This window comes from Delphinapterus leucas, chromosome 19, assembly GCF_059928025.1.
Source record: "Delphinapterus leucas isolate spDelLeu-1000000601 "Yukka" chromosome 19, BTC_Dleu_Yukka2, whole genome shotgun sequence".
NCBI lineage: Eukaryota > Metazoa > Chordata > Mammalia > Artiodactyla > Monodontidae > Delphinapterus > Delphinapterus leucas.
Window position 1 is genome coordinate 56,438,621 of NC_143147.1, and position 16,596 is coordinate 56,455,216.

General features: G+C 40.9%; 2 protein-coding genes across 9 annotated transcripts in view; one reads left to right on the forward strand and one right to left on the reverse strand.

The window, feature by feature from the left end:
* DDX5 (DEAD-box helicase 5) overlaps positions 1-5,195 on the reverse strand; it is a 6,935-nt gene extending 1,740 nt beyond the window's left edge. Inside the window, exons 1-12 of one of the 2 annotated variants that reach the window (XM_089901429.1) lie at positions 5,120-5,195; positions 4,652-4,819; positions 3,299-3,464; positions 2,865-2,961; positions 2,644-2,777; positions 2,461-2,526; positions 2,071-2,212; positions 1,829-1,989; positions 1,567-1,739; positions 1,114-1,224; positions 809-870; positions 651-710 (exon numbers count right to left, since the gene is read on the reverse strand). In XM_089901429.1, the coding sequence (XP_089757555.1) occupies positions 651-710; positions 809-870; positions 1,114-1,224; positions 1,567-1,739; positions 1,829-1,989; positions 2,071-2,212; positions 2,461-2,526; positions 2,644-2,777; positions 2,865-2,961; positions 3,299-3,464; positions 4,652-4,695 (1,216 nt within the window). In that variant the 5' untranslated portion in view covers positions 4,696-4,819; positions 5,120-5,195. Of the gene's footprint in view, positions 1-650; positions 711-808; positions 871-1,113; positions 1,225-1,566; positions 1,740-1,828; positions 1,990-2,070; positions 2,213-2,460; positions 2,527-2,643; positions 2,778-2,864; positions 2,962-3,298; positions 3,465-4,651; positions 4,869-5,119 lie in introns of those variants that run through there. The other variant, XM_022589185.2, reaches the window with a different exon arrangement.
* CEP95 (centrosomal protein 95) overlaps positions 5,093-16,596 on the forward strand; it is a 74,959-nt gene continuing 63,455 nt past the window's right edge. For 2 of the 7 annotated variants that reach the window (XM_022589177.3, XM_022589180.3), the window contains exons 1-6: positions 5,093-5,750; positions 7,197-7,325; positions 8,409-8,516; positions 11,622-11,732; positions 14,560-14,665; positions 16,075-16,190. In XM_022589177.3, coding sequence (XP_022444885.2) covers positions 5,732-5,750; positions 7,197-7,325; positions 8,409-8,516; positions 11,622-11,732; positions 14,560-14,665; positions 16,075-16,190 — 589 coding nt within the window. In that variant the 5' untranslated portion in view covers positions 5,093-5,731. Of the gene's footprint in view, positions 5,751-7,196; positions 7,326-8,405; positions 8,517-11,602; positions 11,733-14,559; positions 14,666-16,074; positions 16,191-16,596 lie in introns of those variants that run through there. The other 5 variants (XM_022589179.3, XM_022589174.3, XM_022589175.3 and 2 more) reach the window with 5 other exon arrangements.

Consider the following 16,596-nt stretch of genomic DNA (forward strand, 5'->3'; position numbering starts at 1 on the left):
TCGACATGACGACTACTGTGCAGGTGAGGGAGGAACTTTCAAAGCACTGCTTTCTTTTCCCACTAAGTGTGAGAAGTTGCTCCTGCTCTAGATTTTATGTGCCAGTACTCACCAATTTGTAAAAGGCTTAGTACCTTTTAAAGCTGCTCTCTCCATTTCAAACTTGAACAAAAATTTCATTGAACATTGAAGTTTGGAAATATTTCTTCGACATTTCAGCAAACTCACTGAAACTCAAAGACCCACAGATCACAATAAACAGTTTGAAACAATGCTGTACCATGGCAATCATGCAAAGCATGGGACAGAATAAATACCACGGCAGTGAACTGTGAGGATAACTTCCATTTTTTTCCCCCGGAGAGAACAGTTTACGGGGCAGAGGTGGTATGTTCTGCCTTTTGAAGATTACTGGCACACTTTCAGCTTTTCACCTCTCTAATCGACTGGAAGCAGCCAGCCGATCACTAGTCCTCCATCCCCCTCGAGTCCTCCGATTGTCATGCCTAGGCCTTGCCACAAAGACTGCACCTTTATATGAAAAAAACTTAGAAAAAATGCAGAGGTTAAAGAAAGCAATAAACTTTCTTTAAAAAAATTATATGGAGATCTTCTGACAAACCAAGCCATGAATTCGAGTTTGTACTAACCTAGCCCTCTGGAGGCCACATCTGTAGCAATCAGAATAGGAGCCTTTCCATGTTTGAATTCTGCAAAAAAAAAAAAAAAAGGCACATATATAATTACTGACGTGAATGGAATTTTAGGTTTTTTTGGGGGGGAGGGGGACTTCACTTGAAATACTTACCATTTAGAACCCAGTCACGTTCCTGTTGACTCTTGTCACCATGGATACCCATGGCAGGCCACCTAAATTAAAGGAAAGTTACGTTAGTAATCTCATTTAAAACCTCATAGATTTTAATCAAGTGATAAACCATTTTTGGTCATAGACCCTTTTAATTTTGCCTGAAGTAATGTATATACACAGTCTTACCCATACTACCAGATTACTCCTACCTTTGAAACGCAAATCTACCACCGATTAAAGTTTGCCCTTCCCCTACACTCAGCTCTAATAAATATATGCTTCAATGGAAGGAGTCCACATACCCATCTCTCCTCATTTTTCTAGTGAGTTCATCACATCTTCTTTTGGTTTCAACGAAAACAATGGTTTTATTCTCCTTCTCACTCATGATCTCTTCCATTAAACGAATAAGCCTTGAAGGAAACAAAAAATTGTGAATTCTAAAAGAAGTCCACGGTTATGATGAGCAAAACACTAACTTTAATCTACATGGCTACAAATTAAAAAGAAAACACCTACTTAACCTTTCAAATAGTTCTACCTTTGGTCCTTAAATAAACCACAGGAGTCTTTTTACTATAAGAGCGCTATACTAAAACGGTGATAGCCAACAAGTCCCTGAATGAAAGAAGCAAAACAATTTTCAGAGTGACTGACAGACTAATTTCAAGTTAACATTCAGATTCCACCCAACTGAAAGTCACTTTTAAGAGAACATTTGAAACAATTTATAAAGTTTTTATAGTCAAACTTACTTTTCATCCTTTTCTACGTCATGACACACATCCACAATCTGAAGAATGTTGTGATTTGCACTCAGTTCTAGTGCACCAATGTTTATATGAATATAGTCTTTCAAGAAATCTTCAGCAAGCTGTCTTACTTCTTTTGGCCAAGTAGCACTCCACATTAGGGTTTGCCTATCAGGCTAAAGATTTTTGGATTTAAAAAAAGCATTGTATTCTAAGAATGGCTTTAGAGCTAAATTTGAAGAGAACACATTTGAAGGGCACTTACTCTTATCTGATCCACAATCTTCCTTATTTGGGGTTCGAATCCCATATCAAGCATTCTATCTGCTTCATCAAGGACAAGGTAAGTGGTTCTTCTTAAATTGGTTTTCCCACATTCTAAAAAGTCAATCAGTCTTCCAGGTGTTGCAATACAGATTTCCACACCTTCAATTAAACACACAAATGCAACCATGACATTTAAAACTTTCAGCACCACCAGTGACAAATAAAAACCTTGTTACATACCTCTCTCCAAATCACGTATCTGTGGTCCCTTGGGAGCACCACCATAAATACAAGTGGACTTCAAGCGACATGCTCTACAGTATTCAGCAGCTACTTGCTGTACCTGTTGGGCCAGTTCCCGAGTTGGTGCCAGCACCAAGCACTATGGAAAGAAAAAGTGGAACACCTTTAGCAGAGTCCTGGATCCTAGTTTTAGAGTGACAACTTACTAGTGTTACACACTGGCAGATGACTTACTCTGTCAATACCCAAAGCAACTTTGTCTCTAGGTAAATTGGATAAGATCACTAATATCTCTCTATAAAACCAGCACAAATTGACTTTTGCTATACATTCCACAAATTTCTACACTTCTAACCAAAAACTGATAGAATATATATGTAAACTTACAATAGGCCCATCACCTCTCTCTAGAAATGGCTGATGATTGATGTGGACAATGGCAGGCAGCAAATACTGTTCAGGGAGAAAGCAAACAACAGAAGTTATATTCAAATACTGCTAGTTTCTTTTAATTCCCAACCAATTTTCTCTAGCACATGTCACATAACTCGAAAGTTCTCCCAAACTTACAGACAACGTCTTCCCAGATCCAGTTTGTGCTACCCCAACCATATCCAATCCACTTAGAGCAACTGGCCATCCCTGAGCTTGAATAGCTGTGGGTTCAGTAAAGTTCTGCCTTGCAATCACATCCATGACGTTTGCTGTAATTATTGACAGCAATTAAAAATCAGTAATGCCAAGAAAAAAAAATTAAAAAGAAAAACAAAGTGGGGAAAACTAGCACTTACCAGGGAAGTTTGCTTCATAAAAATTCAGGACTGGCTTTGGACAGTTGTGACCTCTGACTGTAATTTCCTTGCTTCTTCTGTACGTCTCTACCTCTTGCTACAAAACAAATCATAATAATCCAGTGAAGTCTCATAACTCCCACTAAGTAAAACTAAGGCCCTGAATTTATAATTATCTACTTTAAGATGATATTCAAAAATTTGGATCCATACAGAAAACTGCATGTAGTACAAGAACCACCTATTATGTTACACTCAACTCTTCCACGTAAAAGTCAACGTCCCAGGTCTCCAAAAGTGAGTAACACCTCTTCCCCAACTATTTACTTGGAAAACATGAGTTTCCCAAAATTTGCAAGAAATTTCTAGTAAGATTTTGATTCACTGAAAAGTTCATGAGTTATAGCCTAAAGAAGCCACATGAAATTACTCACTGCTGTACGCCTAGCCAAATCAGGGTGTTCCTGATAAAAATTCTTCTCAAATTTGGGCAGCTCATCAAGATTCCACTTCTTTTTAACCAGTTTCTCCCCAGGGTTTCCAAACTTCTTTCCAGATAAGGGCCCTGCCCTACTTCCTCCAAATCGAGGGGCACCAAACCTAAAATTAAAAAAAAAAAGTTACATTTTCAAACACGTACAGACTTACTTACCATCCCTGAGCATATGCTAAAGATCAATGAAAGACTGGAGATGGAAGACCCGGCTGTCCTTAGCGATTGGTCATTCTTTCAAAAGCCACAATAAGCACCGCATCTCCCTCATTTCGCGTTGTGCTAAGTCCACACCACTGAAGCCAAATCAACAGCCCGGGATTTACCAGGTCGGAAACTGGCTGCCCGAACACTAGTTCCGATTACAAGGATAGACAACAGCTGGTGGCTACTAATCTTTTCCACAAGACTAAAAATTAAATGTCTAAGAACGACAATAAAGAAAGAAAAAAGCAGCTTAATAGTGACGCTATTTGCCAGCCATCCTCAAGCAACAGAGCTTCGGTTTTAATGGATAACGGAACAACACAGGCAGTGAAAGCAGAACAAGGAAGGTGGTCTCGGAAACAGTCACGCAAGCCAATCGAGTTGGGGGGATCCCGCAGAAGGACTCCCGACCGAGAAAGCGAAATTATATAACGCAAAGAAAAAGAGGAGGAGGAGCTGGAGACTACCGGGGGAGGAGTCCCGACCCGGGCGGAGTCGGCCGGGCGGCGTTCCCGCTGGGGCGGCGCTTCCCCCTTTGTCTCGCATTTCTCTCTGCGCCACATTTTCTCGACGCTGCCATTTTGAGCTCCTCCGCCGGGCGGGGTAACAAAGGCGCCGCCGCCATGTCCGCCGCCGGCATTTTCTACCCACAGCTCAGCCACATGGCCAACTCCCGAGATACCTCCTGCCCTCGCCGCATTAACGACTTCGGAGGCGGCCCCCTCGGCACCCACAGAATCCCTGAGGCCCCTAAAATTCCTCCCGAAAGGTTGCACCTAAGAGCGGCGGCTTTGCCTCGAAGCACTGCGCTTTCCTTCCCTAAAAATACGATCCTCGAAATTCTCCCAACAGCTGCTAAATCATCGAGGCCGCGATGCCCCCCTCCCACACAAAAGGCGTTCTTGAGAATCGTTAACAGGAAACTCCCAGTTTGGGACAAATCAAAATGGCGCAAACCTTCTTCAATGGAGGAGGCCCAAGGATAGGCTAAACAAGGCGAGTTTCCACCGCCACCCCGCCCCCCACAACCCTCATCGGCCTCCCATCCCCCACCCGCCGGGCCTGACAGGTCGGTTCCCACACTCACCCTCGATCCCGGCCGCGGTCTCGGTCACTCGAATAACCCGACATGGCGTCAATGGTTGCGGTTGGCGGGAAGCGAAGCGGAGAAAATCGAGCGCGGCGAGTCGCTGGAGGTGGCGACAGCAAAGCCTTGCGGGGGCGGCAGAGGCGGACGGACGGCGATGACAAGAACCTGTGCTACCGACAAAAGACCGGTGGAAATGAATGAGGTGCCGGCGGCGTCCCGGCAGCCGGTTTTATAGCCTGGACCGCCTCCTCCGCCGCAGAGTATGCTGGGAGCCGCTCTATGACCTAATCACTCCGCCCCTGCGCAGAGGCCGCAACGCCAGCCGGCGTTCCGGAATCCGCCATGTTATCGCCCCTCCCCCCGCGGCCCCTCCCTCAGCGTCTCCCGTTTTTCGCCCCTTACAAGGGTGGATCCACCCGGCCACCCACCACTGGGATGCCTCAGCTTGCACTCTTTTGACTTCACCTTTTTCTCGTCTTTCACACTTCAAGGAAAAGCCACCGCACCCTTTTCCCGGTACAGCCCAGACAATAAAATGGCCAGGCCAGGCTAACCCACTCTGTCCACTTGGAGATGTTTACGTCTCCAGAGAGCCTTCACGCCCATAACCAACCAAGGCGGGAAGGCGGAGCCTGACATTGTCACGTGGCTGCCCCCTCCCACAGGGTGAGCGGGCCGCACTACTTCCCCAGTTGGCTTTGGCGGAGGAGTACAAGACGGAATAGCTCACCGGAAGTGCTGTGCTAATGGCCCCGGGAGATCGGCCTGGACTGCTGGGTGACCTGGGCTGTCAAACGCACCCACCCGAGAACCTCTTAGCGGGAACTGGCCGGTGGAGAACAGTTTCTAGAGCCCGCAAACCGCCGCCTCGGCACGTGCTGCGAAAGGAAGTGCTCCCTTGGTGACCAATCAGCAGCGAGAAGCCGTTTTAACGTCCCTCCCTCTTCCACCCCTCCTTCGCGGCACTTTCGTTAGATTCTCCCTTCTGTCACCGCTGGGTTTGCGCCGCGAGGCCCTCCTAGGACACCGTCCCGCGCGCGCCCGGCTGGGAGTCCGGCGGCGACCTGCCTCCGTGACATGGCTGGCTCAGAGGCTGGTGAGTCTCGGCCTTGAGCCCCGGTTGTGTGTGGACTGAAGCCGTACAGTCGAAGTCCCCGAACGCCCCTGCCCATCTTATCTTGAGGCCTCGGGCAGGTCTGGGCTGCCGGTGGGACTCGTGACAGACACACCCCGTCGTAGTCGGCGGGTTTTCGGGATAGGGTCTGTCAGCCCCGCTCCCCGGCTCCTTTGAAGCGGTCGAGCCTGATTTAGGGGCGGGGGGAGAGAAGGGCCCTGCGGCGAAGTTCGCAGCACGCCCGCGTCCTGGCTGCAAAACGGGCTGTCAGAAAGTGCCCTTCCCTGGACAGCTATTTCTCTGGGGAATGTGCCCTCTGCTCCTGCATTGTGGGGACTGAGGCCATGTCTGCATCTGTCTTGAACTTTTGAGGACTGGCACTGTAAATATCTGTTGATGCTCCTCCCAAAGTAGAATAGTGGTGGACTTTTCTCTTCAGTACTTTCTAGAGTTAACCGGCTTTATCCAGCGCCGCTTTTGTAAAGCGAATTGATTTGGTTGTCTGGGACGCTTTCATTCTTTTTTCCAAGACAGCGTTCAAACCAGTTGTCATTCTTTGGTCAGCTGTGAGTAATGGGCATGGGGAGAGCGAGATAATGTGCCTTGAAGTCACTCTTACACATACACACATTTATTTCTAGACATACTGAAGATGACGCATACAGAACAGAATTTCCCTCTTACTCGCCAGTTATTTGAGGGAATAAGTGTTTTAAGCTTGCTAAAACCTTTGGTCAAGAAACCCTTGAAATAATTTTGCTAATCCCAACAATAAAGGGGTGATACACATGAAACTTCAACAGTATTGGTAATGTGCTAGCTCTGAATTTAGAGACGTTTTAATGTATTTCTCAAATTTTCTTTCATATACATCAAATATAATTAAAAATAGAACAGATGCAGTAATGTTGGTGTCATTACTCCAGTTCTTAACAGCCTAAGTTAATCCCCACCTGTTTGGCATCAGAGACGTTCCACCTTGAACAAGATAATTGGGTAGAAACATGACTAATGCTATGGGGAATTTGAAGCAACATCCATTAATTGGTTTCTAGTAACCTCAAATTATTATTCACAATCTGTCTTATATAAAACATAATATTCCTGTTTATTTGTAAATGTGTTTTAAATGAAAAGATCTACGTATGGCTTGTAAAATGGGGACTATGGTAAGTAACTTAAGATTTTAGGTTGCAACAGTGAAAATTGGATTTGCATCATAGTTTTGACTACATTGGAAGTCATCTCAAGAAATTAAATACATCTTTTCAAAAATCATGACTAGGAGGGTCTTTGAAGTTCTCTAACAAATTCCTTATTTTCTATAGAATTCAGTGTCTGTTTTTGTGGGGAGGGGGGTTTAAATGAACGTATATGATTTTTTCTAGTACTAGTTAAGGCTGATCTTTTCCCTTCCTTTCCCAACAGAGTGGGTAACCATTGCCAATAATCTTCTTTTGCAATGTCATATACACCTGAGGATTCGAGAACTAGAAGACTGTGATGCTAATGTTTTTATTGCTCTTTATCAGTCTATTTTGGGAGAAAAGGTACCAGGTAAGGGTACTTAAAAGTGGAAGTAATAGTGTCTGTATCTTAGGCCATAAGTTTCGAGGGTTTTCTAGTTAGATCCTATAGTATATATAAAATCTTGAGTTTTCTCTTTGCATACATCTTATTTCTATCTAAATAATAGCATTCATTGCCTTAATGAATACCTTAGGAGACCCACCTGTAATAACTGCCTTGGTCATCAACTGTTTAATCATTCATAATGCCCTGTGAAAGTCACACCTTTTCTGTAAATGTACCTTCATAGTTCTAAAATCGAGTGGAATTTGGAAACTTGTTGAATCCTGGTATTTAACCAATGTTACGGATAAGAATTGTTGTTTGCACTTTGTTCCTGGTTAAATATCTCAGAGTTCTTATCCATAGATTGCTCTGCTGCCTCTGTATCTTTATCTAGTTTATAACCATTAAGCACTAAAGTTCTGTGAAGTCTCTCTTCCCTCCATTACCATGAGTCAGTGCCCTCATCGCTTTCTGGAATAATGGGATGGCCTCCAGCTGGTATCTTTGATACTAGTCTCAACTCTCTTTAGGGTTCAGAGGCAGGTAGTTATTAGACCAGTCTTTTAGAATACTTTTTTCATCCTTCCCCAAGACATTCATCTTCCCTAGTACCAGAGGAGAAACTCCAAATTTAAGTTGTTAAAATCTTTCTGCATTATGCTGATCTTATAAACCTTTATCCCAGTAATTCCCAATAGGCTGCTTTAACAGGACATACACAAACCCCTCCTTCACACCTGCCTATGGCTATAGGTTAAAGTGTCCCTTGTATTTTCTCCCTTATTAGAGTATTAGCATCTCCTTGAATTCAGGGACCTTTTTAGCTTTCTTTAACACAGTGCTTATTATAGAGCATGTTTATATATATGTTGATTGAATAAATATTCAGCCATATTCAATCAAATACTCAGCCACTAAAGATTCTACTTTGTGGAATTCAGGCTCTGTTTATCTGTATGTTATAGCTTGCTCTGTTTGGGCAGAGCTCAGAGGCCTGGTCAGAGACAGGTAGATGAAAACTTGGACTCTCATAGATGCAAAATTATGTAGTTTTTTTTTCCACAGACCTCATAGCTATTCCCAGGAGTCAAGAGGATGAAGCTCACAATGTACAAGCAGTAATTGATTCATTGGCTTTGGATTATCTGCAGGTCAGCTTGTCTCACATAACAGGTTGGTATATACTTAACCATCAGATAATTTTGCGTTTTACTAAAATAATTTGTTTTGTAGCATTCTAGATATTGTTTAACCAAATGAGTAAGCTTGTGAAATAGACCAAACAGCAAGACTGAGCCAAGACAATTCACTGGTATAGTTAAGACAACCATCCTTACGAGCTTTTCCAGGAGTCATACACTGAGTTTGGGATAGGTCTAAGACACAAGAATCCTAGCTGGTAGTTTGAGGTGTGTTTTGTTGTTGTTACTTTAAAGCTCTCAGTCTGCTTGTTTGTAGTTGCTAAGAATTAGAAACACCTAAATGTCCATTAATAGGGACAGGTTAAATAAATTATTGTAGCTCCATATAGGGAACTACTCTGCAGCTGTGAAAGATGATTGATGATGCTCTGTATACAACGTTCCATGTTAGTGGAATGATCTCTAATATATACTGCATGAGGAAAACGTGTTGTGGTTATAATGGTAATGTGCAGAGTATGCTACTGTTTGTAAAAACAAAGGTGGGGAGAAAATACATGCAGTTGATTGAATGCCAAAGGACTCTCTAGAAGCATATGCAAAAAAACCTGTAATACTGATTACCTCCAATGACAGGAACTACAGGGCTGCAGGACAAGGGTGGGATGAGACTTTTCATTTTATACCTTCTGAACTTTTTGAATTTTGAACCATGTGAATGTATTACCTGTTCAAAATAAATAAAACCGTAAATTGTTTTTCAGCTTTTTTCCAAAAAAGTATACATGCTTGTATTCAAAAGCCAGACATAACAAATACATTTGTAAATCCCTATTTTTGGTAAATAGAAAATGAGGATTAGTTCAGTAAATTATTACAAGCTAATGAACAGAGGGAATCTTGGGGACTTGAAACTATACTTAAGTCACTAAGCGAAGGCTTATACTGTTTTATTCTTTGACAGTCGTTAAAAGAGGTATATGTTAATAAGGATAGGTCACTTACATCTCTTATTTTGATACATCAATAAGAACAGATTTTTACAAAAATACTCTGTCTTAAGTTTTTTAGTGCAGTTCTAGGTGAATGAGTGTGGTAAACTAGTTTGGAGAAAATTCATTTTGAGGGATAACCCTGGGATTTCCCTGTTCTTTTGAAATTTGGAATGGCTTTATCACCCAAGTAGAGTAATTTCTGGTATTTGTGTTTACTAAGTAAACATATTGTACACCAAGGTTGTGTCTGCTTATAGAACTTTTTGATGCAGAGCTGCCCCTGACAACTCATACCCACCCCATCCCCATGGAAAGTTGCGAAACTGCTTACCTCCTCCAGTAGACTGCAAGGCAGCTTTTTACTCCTTCTGTGCTGTTTAAAGCAGTTTCTCCGGGACTTCCCTGGTGGCGCAGTGGTTAAGAATCCACCTGCCGATGCAGGGGACACAGGTTCGATCCCTGGTCCGGGAGGATCCCACATGCCACAGAGCAACTAAGCCCGTGTGCCACAACTACTGAGCCTGCGCTCTAGAGCCTGCAAGCCACAACTACTGAAGCCTGCGCACCACAACTACTGAAGCCCACCCACCTAGAGCCCGGGCTCTGCAACAAGAGAAGCCACCGCAATAAGAAGCCCGTGCACCACAATGAAGAGTAGCCCCTGCTCGCTGCAACTAGAGAAAGCCTGCGTGCAGCAATGAAGACCCAACACAGCCCAAAATAAGTAAATTTATTAAAGAAAAGAAAAATAAAGCAGTTTCTCCTACATCATGAAGCACTGCTTTCTGGCGGGCAGTCTTAGTTGCTGGGTTGGCAGAGTATGTTCCCCATCCTAGAAACCAGAAGTCTTGGGTATGTCCTTGGGGTATGCTTGTGTATCTTGTTAAGCCAGAAAACATAGGGCTTATAAACAAGATTTCTGTTCAGCTGTTTTAAACAAAAAAACTCTCAAACATTGATTATCTTTATTTACTAGAGTGTTGTAAAACATCAAATTTCTGGTTTAGGCTTGTTTTGCATCATGACTGAAGTTATGAATGGCTAGATTATCTCAAATATCAAATTTCCACTCTGCCTCTCCCATACTTGTTTGAATTCATGCCAGCTCTGATCTCGCAAAGGACAACCCAGGTGTCTCAGCAGTTAAGTTCCATCCATACCTGATGTTGATTGGAGTCCATTTTAGGTGACATTAAACATGTCAAGTTTCCATGCTTTTGCCAGTCCATGTTTTGTTAACATTTCAACTTAACATTTATTAAAAATCTATTATAGGCCAGATACTGTGCTAGGGACTGTTTAAAGATTAGTTTTAGGTATAAAGCGGGTATAGTGGGAGGTAAGGCTGGAGAGGTTGGGGGTGAGGTGAGATTAAAAGTGGTTTTATATGCAGGGACCCATGGTCAGTTTTATTTATTTTTTATTTTTTGCGGTACGCGGGCCTCTCACTGCTGCGGCCTCTCCCGTTGCGGAGCACAGGCTCCGGACGCGCAGGCCCAGCAGCCATGGCTCACGGGCTCAGCCGCTCCGCAGCCCGTGGGATCCTCCCAGACCAGGGCACAAACCCGCGTCCCCTGCATCAGCAGGCGGACTCTCAACCACTGTGCCACCAGGGAAGCCCCGTGGTCAGTTTTTAATCAAAAAATGGCATAATCTATACAAAGTGAATAGGAGTTAACAAATTTTAAAAATTAGGAATTCCTGATGAGAGTATCCCAAGTATTTTGTGTGTTTTATATTACTCTACTGCTATTGTTTTCAGAACAAACCACTATCTGAAAGTGTTCCCTCCTGCAATTTTTTTTACCAACCTAATAAAGTTCAGCTTAGTTGCTTTATTTATACTTCAGTATAAAACTTAGAGGATGAAGTCCACTTATTTTGCTTCTTGATAAATGAAGGACTATGCCAATGAATTATCAACCATACTATTCAAGACCACCCCTTTTTCTTCAGATATAATCAAGCATCAGGAAATTAATGTTTTTAATATTTATAATATTTATAATATTTTTTCTCCTGGATTAATTTATAATCCTTGTATCGTGAACAATATTTTCACAGTGGTATGTCCATTTCAAAATTATGAGGCTTTCAATTTCTTGGTTAATTTTTTTAATAGCTCTGTATTCTGTGTTCAGGAGAAAATATAGTGAAAGGAGATAAAGAATCTATTAAGAATCTCCTAGAAATATTTGATGGGTTACTGGAGTATCTTACAGAACACATCAGTGAAACATCTCACGAGAAAAGTAAGTTTAAGAAAAAAATTTGGTTTGATTTATATTCTGTGTTATGTCTCTTTGTCTTTTATCTTTTTGCCTATTTTTCTCCATAGGAATTAGAATCACTAGTACACTATATCTGATAAATTTAATTATAAATTAAATTTCAGTTCTCATTGTTTCAAGTAGTTGAAACCTCTATCCTAGGCTACCATCATGTCTTTCGTTAACTTGGATATTGCTTATAAGTTACTTTAAAGCTAATCTATAATAGAAAGCTAAATCTGACTAAAATTGCTTACTATCCTATTATTACATGAAATTCCTTACTCCAAAATGTTCTATGTCAGAACTGCCATTTTTCTTATAAATTTGGATACTGGGGAGGCATCAGCAGGAAGGGTTGGTACGTTTCTGTCTCCAACCTACACTTCAGTTTGTGACAGCGTGAATATTTTTTATTTCACTCGTCAAGTGACTCAGTTCTCCAAATCGTAACAGTTTATTGTATGAAATTTTGATATTACGTTTTTTTAATGATAAAGATCATTATTGCTGTATTATTTTCCAAAGGTGTCATGGTTATTTAAACTGGATCATTAATGTATAAGTGCTATTCATAATCTTTGGCTCCATAAATCCCATTTCTAGGGATTTGTCCTAAGAAAATAATACAAAAGAAAGGTGCTTGAAGGTCTTCATGCAATGTTATTTATCATTGGGGGAAAAAACAAAACAAAGAACTTTATGTCTTAACAGTTTGAGATTGGTCAGTAAATAATACTGTATGTATTAATACACAGTGAATAATATATGACCCATATTAGAATGGGTTTACTATTGTAAAATTATCCAAAACAAGTTTTTAGCAGTAATAGCAATTAGTATAAATTCTAATACAAATGAAGACAAAAAATTGGGGCAGGCTCATCATTCCTAATTCTCACATTGTTGATGGTGAGACCTATGCTGTGAATATAACATCTGGAATTAATCTTAAATTCTTTAGTTAGAGATAGTTTTCTACCTTTTATCCTTGTTGCTGAAAAAGACTTAAAAGCATATAGAGATAAGGCCTAGAAGGAAAGATTGAAAGGCACGCCACACTGTACATTTCTTTTTTTTAATTTCAAAAAACTTGAGTTTTGAGTGTTTAATATATGTTAAATATCAGCCTAGGTACTCTGGGAAGATTCAGAGCTGCATGCCATGTTTATTGCTCTCAAAGAAAACTATACTCAAGTCAGGGAGACTGCCATAAATACATACAGTAAAAACATCGTAGGAGAATTGGGAGGGAGTGAATGACATGGAAAAACTCACTAATTCAAGGCTACCAGTAGCTATTTCGATGCTCTGTGGCTTTTTAGTCATTTTAGCAGCAAGAGTAAGGGGAAGAAAACTACCTAAAAGAGTAATTAATTTGAAATGTTCTAACGACAGCAGTCTTTATGATGTAGTACTTGATCGCGTGTAGGGGAGGGATGATAGGCAGTGGGAATGGAGAGGAGGACAGAAATGAGAGATACTTACATGTGAGGCTGGTAATAATGAAATGCTGAGCGGGGGATCTTCCCAGGGGAGATCAGTAGGATATGATAAGCTTAGTGCTGCTAGAAGGGAGTTTGCTCAGATGGGGCCTCCCTATGTGATAGTACTGTAGTTGGAGAATGTTTTCTGAAGTCTGATTCTCACCTTTGCAGGTCCAAGTTTATATAGCAGTATTACCTAGAGCTGATCAGAATCTTCAACCTGCCAATTAATATATTATGGGAAGTAAATCTGTATTATCACTAGTCAGGTCAGGTACAGAGCAGTTTCTTCTGAGCTAGCATTATCATTTACCACTGAAGATCAAGGGATTTGAAGGCAGACTGTGGGCTTAATGCTGCCACTCACTGTATGACTCACTAAGTTTCATCCCTCACTGTAGGATTGAAGCTGTCTAAGCCTCAGTTTTCTCTTCTGAAATTCTTTCATGATTGTAGTGAAGGTTAATAGGTATGCATAAGTAATTTAGCATTGAGCCTAGCCCAGAGTAAATACACAATGAATATTGACTAATGTTGTTAAAATGTTGCTTGGTGAATATAGAAACAGAAAAAAGTGAAGGTGGTTGTTGAAACAGGAAATCTTTAGAAGTAGGATGGGAATATCCAGACGGGTATATCTGAAGTAGGAGGTTTCACCCACATACCTCCTGAAATCACTTCCCTAGTGAGTTACTGCCACTGTGAAAGTGTATTTCTTAAGTATGTTGGGGTAGAAAATAGGTTGAGAGTCTTTTTTTTTTTTTTTTTTTTTTTGGGTGTGCTGTGTGGCATGAGGGATCCTAGCTCCCTGACCAGGGATTGAACCCGTGTCCATACAGTGGAAGCGCAGAGTCTTAACCACCAGACCGCCAGGGAAGTCCCAAGGTTGATAGTCTTAAGGAAAATTTCATCCACACCTTGATGTGGTCTCACTCTTATCTTAGGCTAGGGCATGATTGTCTTGGAGCTTGAGGTAGGCTGACATAGTCATGTTTTTCTGAAGCCACATCCTAGTCACCTTGCCTCAGATATCTCACAGATATCTCTAACTCACAGATAGAGAGGTGTAAAGAATACTAAATGAACCTACCACCTGGCTTAAAAAATAGAACATTGCTAATACAACTGTAGACCCTGCTTTTAAAGCAACACTTGTGTGCTCATTGCAAGTAATGATTTGGTTCTCACTTCACTTTCACAAGAGCCCAGTGTACCAGGAAGGGGTTGAGGGTATTTTACTGTCCTTACCTCTACCCATCCCCTGTAGAGAAACAGTTGTATTAACTTGGGTTTTTGGTATTGTTTTTATCTGTTCTAAACAGGTGAAACTGGACAGCGTTCTAAAGAATCCCATCGAGGAGACCCTTTGGAAGAGCGAGAAAGTACTAAAGAATCCAGATCATCATGGAAAAGAGTTTCTTTTGAGAGGTAGCACTCAATGTCTGTGAATTTAAGCAAAACAAGTTATGCTTTTCCTTCTACTAAGAATTAAAATTGTACACAATATACCAGAATGGCAGCAAAAAAACAAAGCTGATGTGAAAATTTACTAACTTCTCATGTTTTAAACCTCCCTGAGGGAGTTTTAAGAACCTCGAGCTATATATAATACTTAATTCTCAGCATTAGCCACCTACTTAATTTAAAACATTTTCCTTCATCATCAGAGTAGTTCATGTTCCTTGCTGAAAACTTGGAAAGTACAGAGGAATAAAAAAGAAGCAAGAAAAGAAAAAAGATGAACTGTATCATTCAGAACTAAGTAACTGCTTGTTAACATTTTGTTGTAATTTAGCCTTCTTTACTGTTTTTTCTTTTGGGGATTTAGTCGTATTGTCTGTATAATTTTGTTTCCTGCATTTTAAAGTTTAACACATCAAGTCTTTTCCTAACTTGATAAACTCTTTACAATCATTTTTAATCACTGTATAACATATCATGCATATGGGTGCATCATAATTTACTAAACCACGCCTCTGAAGCGGAGGTAGTTATTCCTTTGTTTTTCAAATTATTATTTTTTAATGTGATACATACTTCTGTTTATTCTTTCTCTACTCCGCTTCCACTCATATATTTAAGCTACATTCCGAGTGGAAGACTATGAATGATATAAGGCTATTAAAAGTTGCCAAATTACTTTCCCAAAAGGCTGTGACTATTTAAATACCCACCAGCAGTATAAAAGTACTGGGTTACTGCACCCTCATCAACCAGTATCATCGACCAATACCAGAGTTATAAAATTGCTGTTTTCATAGGCAAAATGTAATGTTGTTGCAGGTTTGATTGTACTTCTGCTAAGTAGAGGTTGAACATGCTGCTATGATTTTCCTTTTAAGTATCCAATTATCAGTTTTTTTATGGAGTTTGTCATGGTTTGAAAAGCACAGGCAAAGCCTTCTTGTTTAAATACAGTATGTTGTAGAAAATGTGTCTTAAAGGAGACCATCAGGAAATAAATTTTTTGACTTTATTTTTCATTATTAGATTTAAAAATAACAAAAGTGCAACAATTAAAGGATGTTTAATACAAAATTAATATCCTACCTAGATTCCCTTCACTTCCACACCTCTAAAGTAACCAGTATTTATTGTTCTCTATGTATATTCGCCTATACATTTAATCCTTGACACTTTATACACAGCTTTTCCCACCATACGTGTATCAGTTAAAACAGTTAAGCAGTAGAAGGAAAAGTCTCCTGTTTTCTGCACGTAACAATGACGAATCTGAACATCCATAGGCAGGCTGCTTGAAGCAGCTCTTGGGGTCCTCACAGAAAGGGCCCTTTGTGGTCAGGCCAGGCCATCAGTAAGTGAGGAAACTCTTTCAGGTGCTCCTCATCATCTGAGGCATTGGGCCCCTCTTGGGGTGGAGATGAAGCAGAATCCACTGGTGAAATAATTAGACTTGGAGACACAGCACACACCTTTTCTCTAAGAAGTAATGGTGAGTAGTTAAACTTCACATATCAGTTATTGTTATTCAACATGAAACTGTGAAAATGTAAATAGTTATACTTAGAAGTGTTTAAAAGTTGAGAAGAATAGAGAGAGCCCGAACTGGACATCAAAATTGAAATTCCAGAATACTGCCATTACCTACTGTATATGAACAGTTGTCCAGAATGAGTCAAGTGGGAGGCCTAGGCGCATGGGCAAATAGGTGGATGCAAGTTTGTCATGTAATATGTGGGACTTGATATCCTAGGAAGAAAATTCTGGATGCAGCTTAACAGTTTGGTCACACTCAGAATACCCCCTAAGTATAGTTTCCTGAGCTGGGTGACTCACTTTTTTCATGGTGTCAACCAAGTGTGTACATCCAGTGGCAGTTTTTCTCCCAGGCTTCAGGC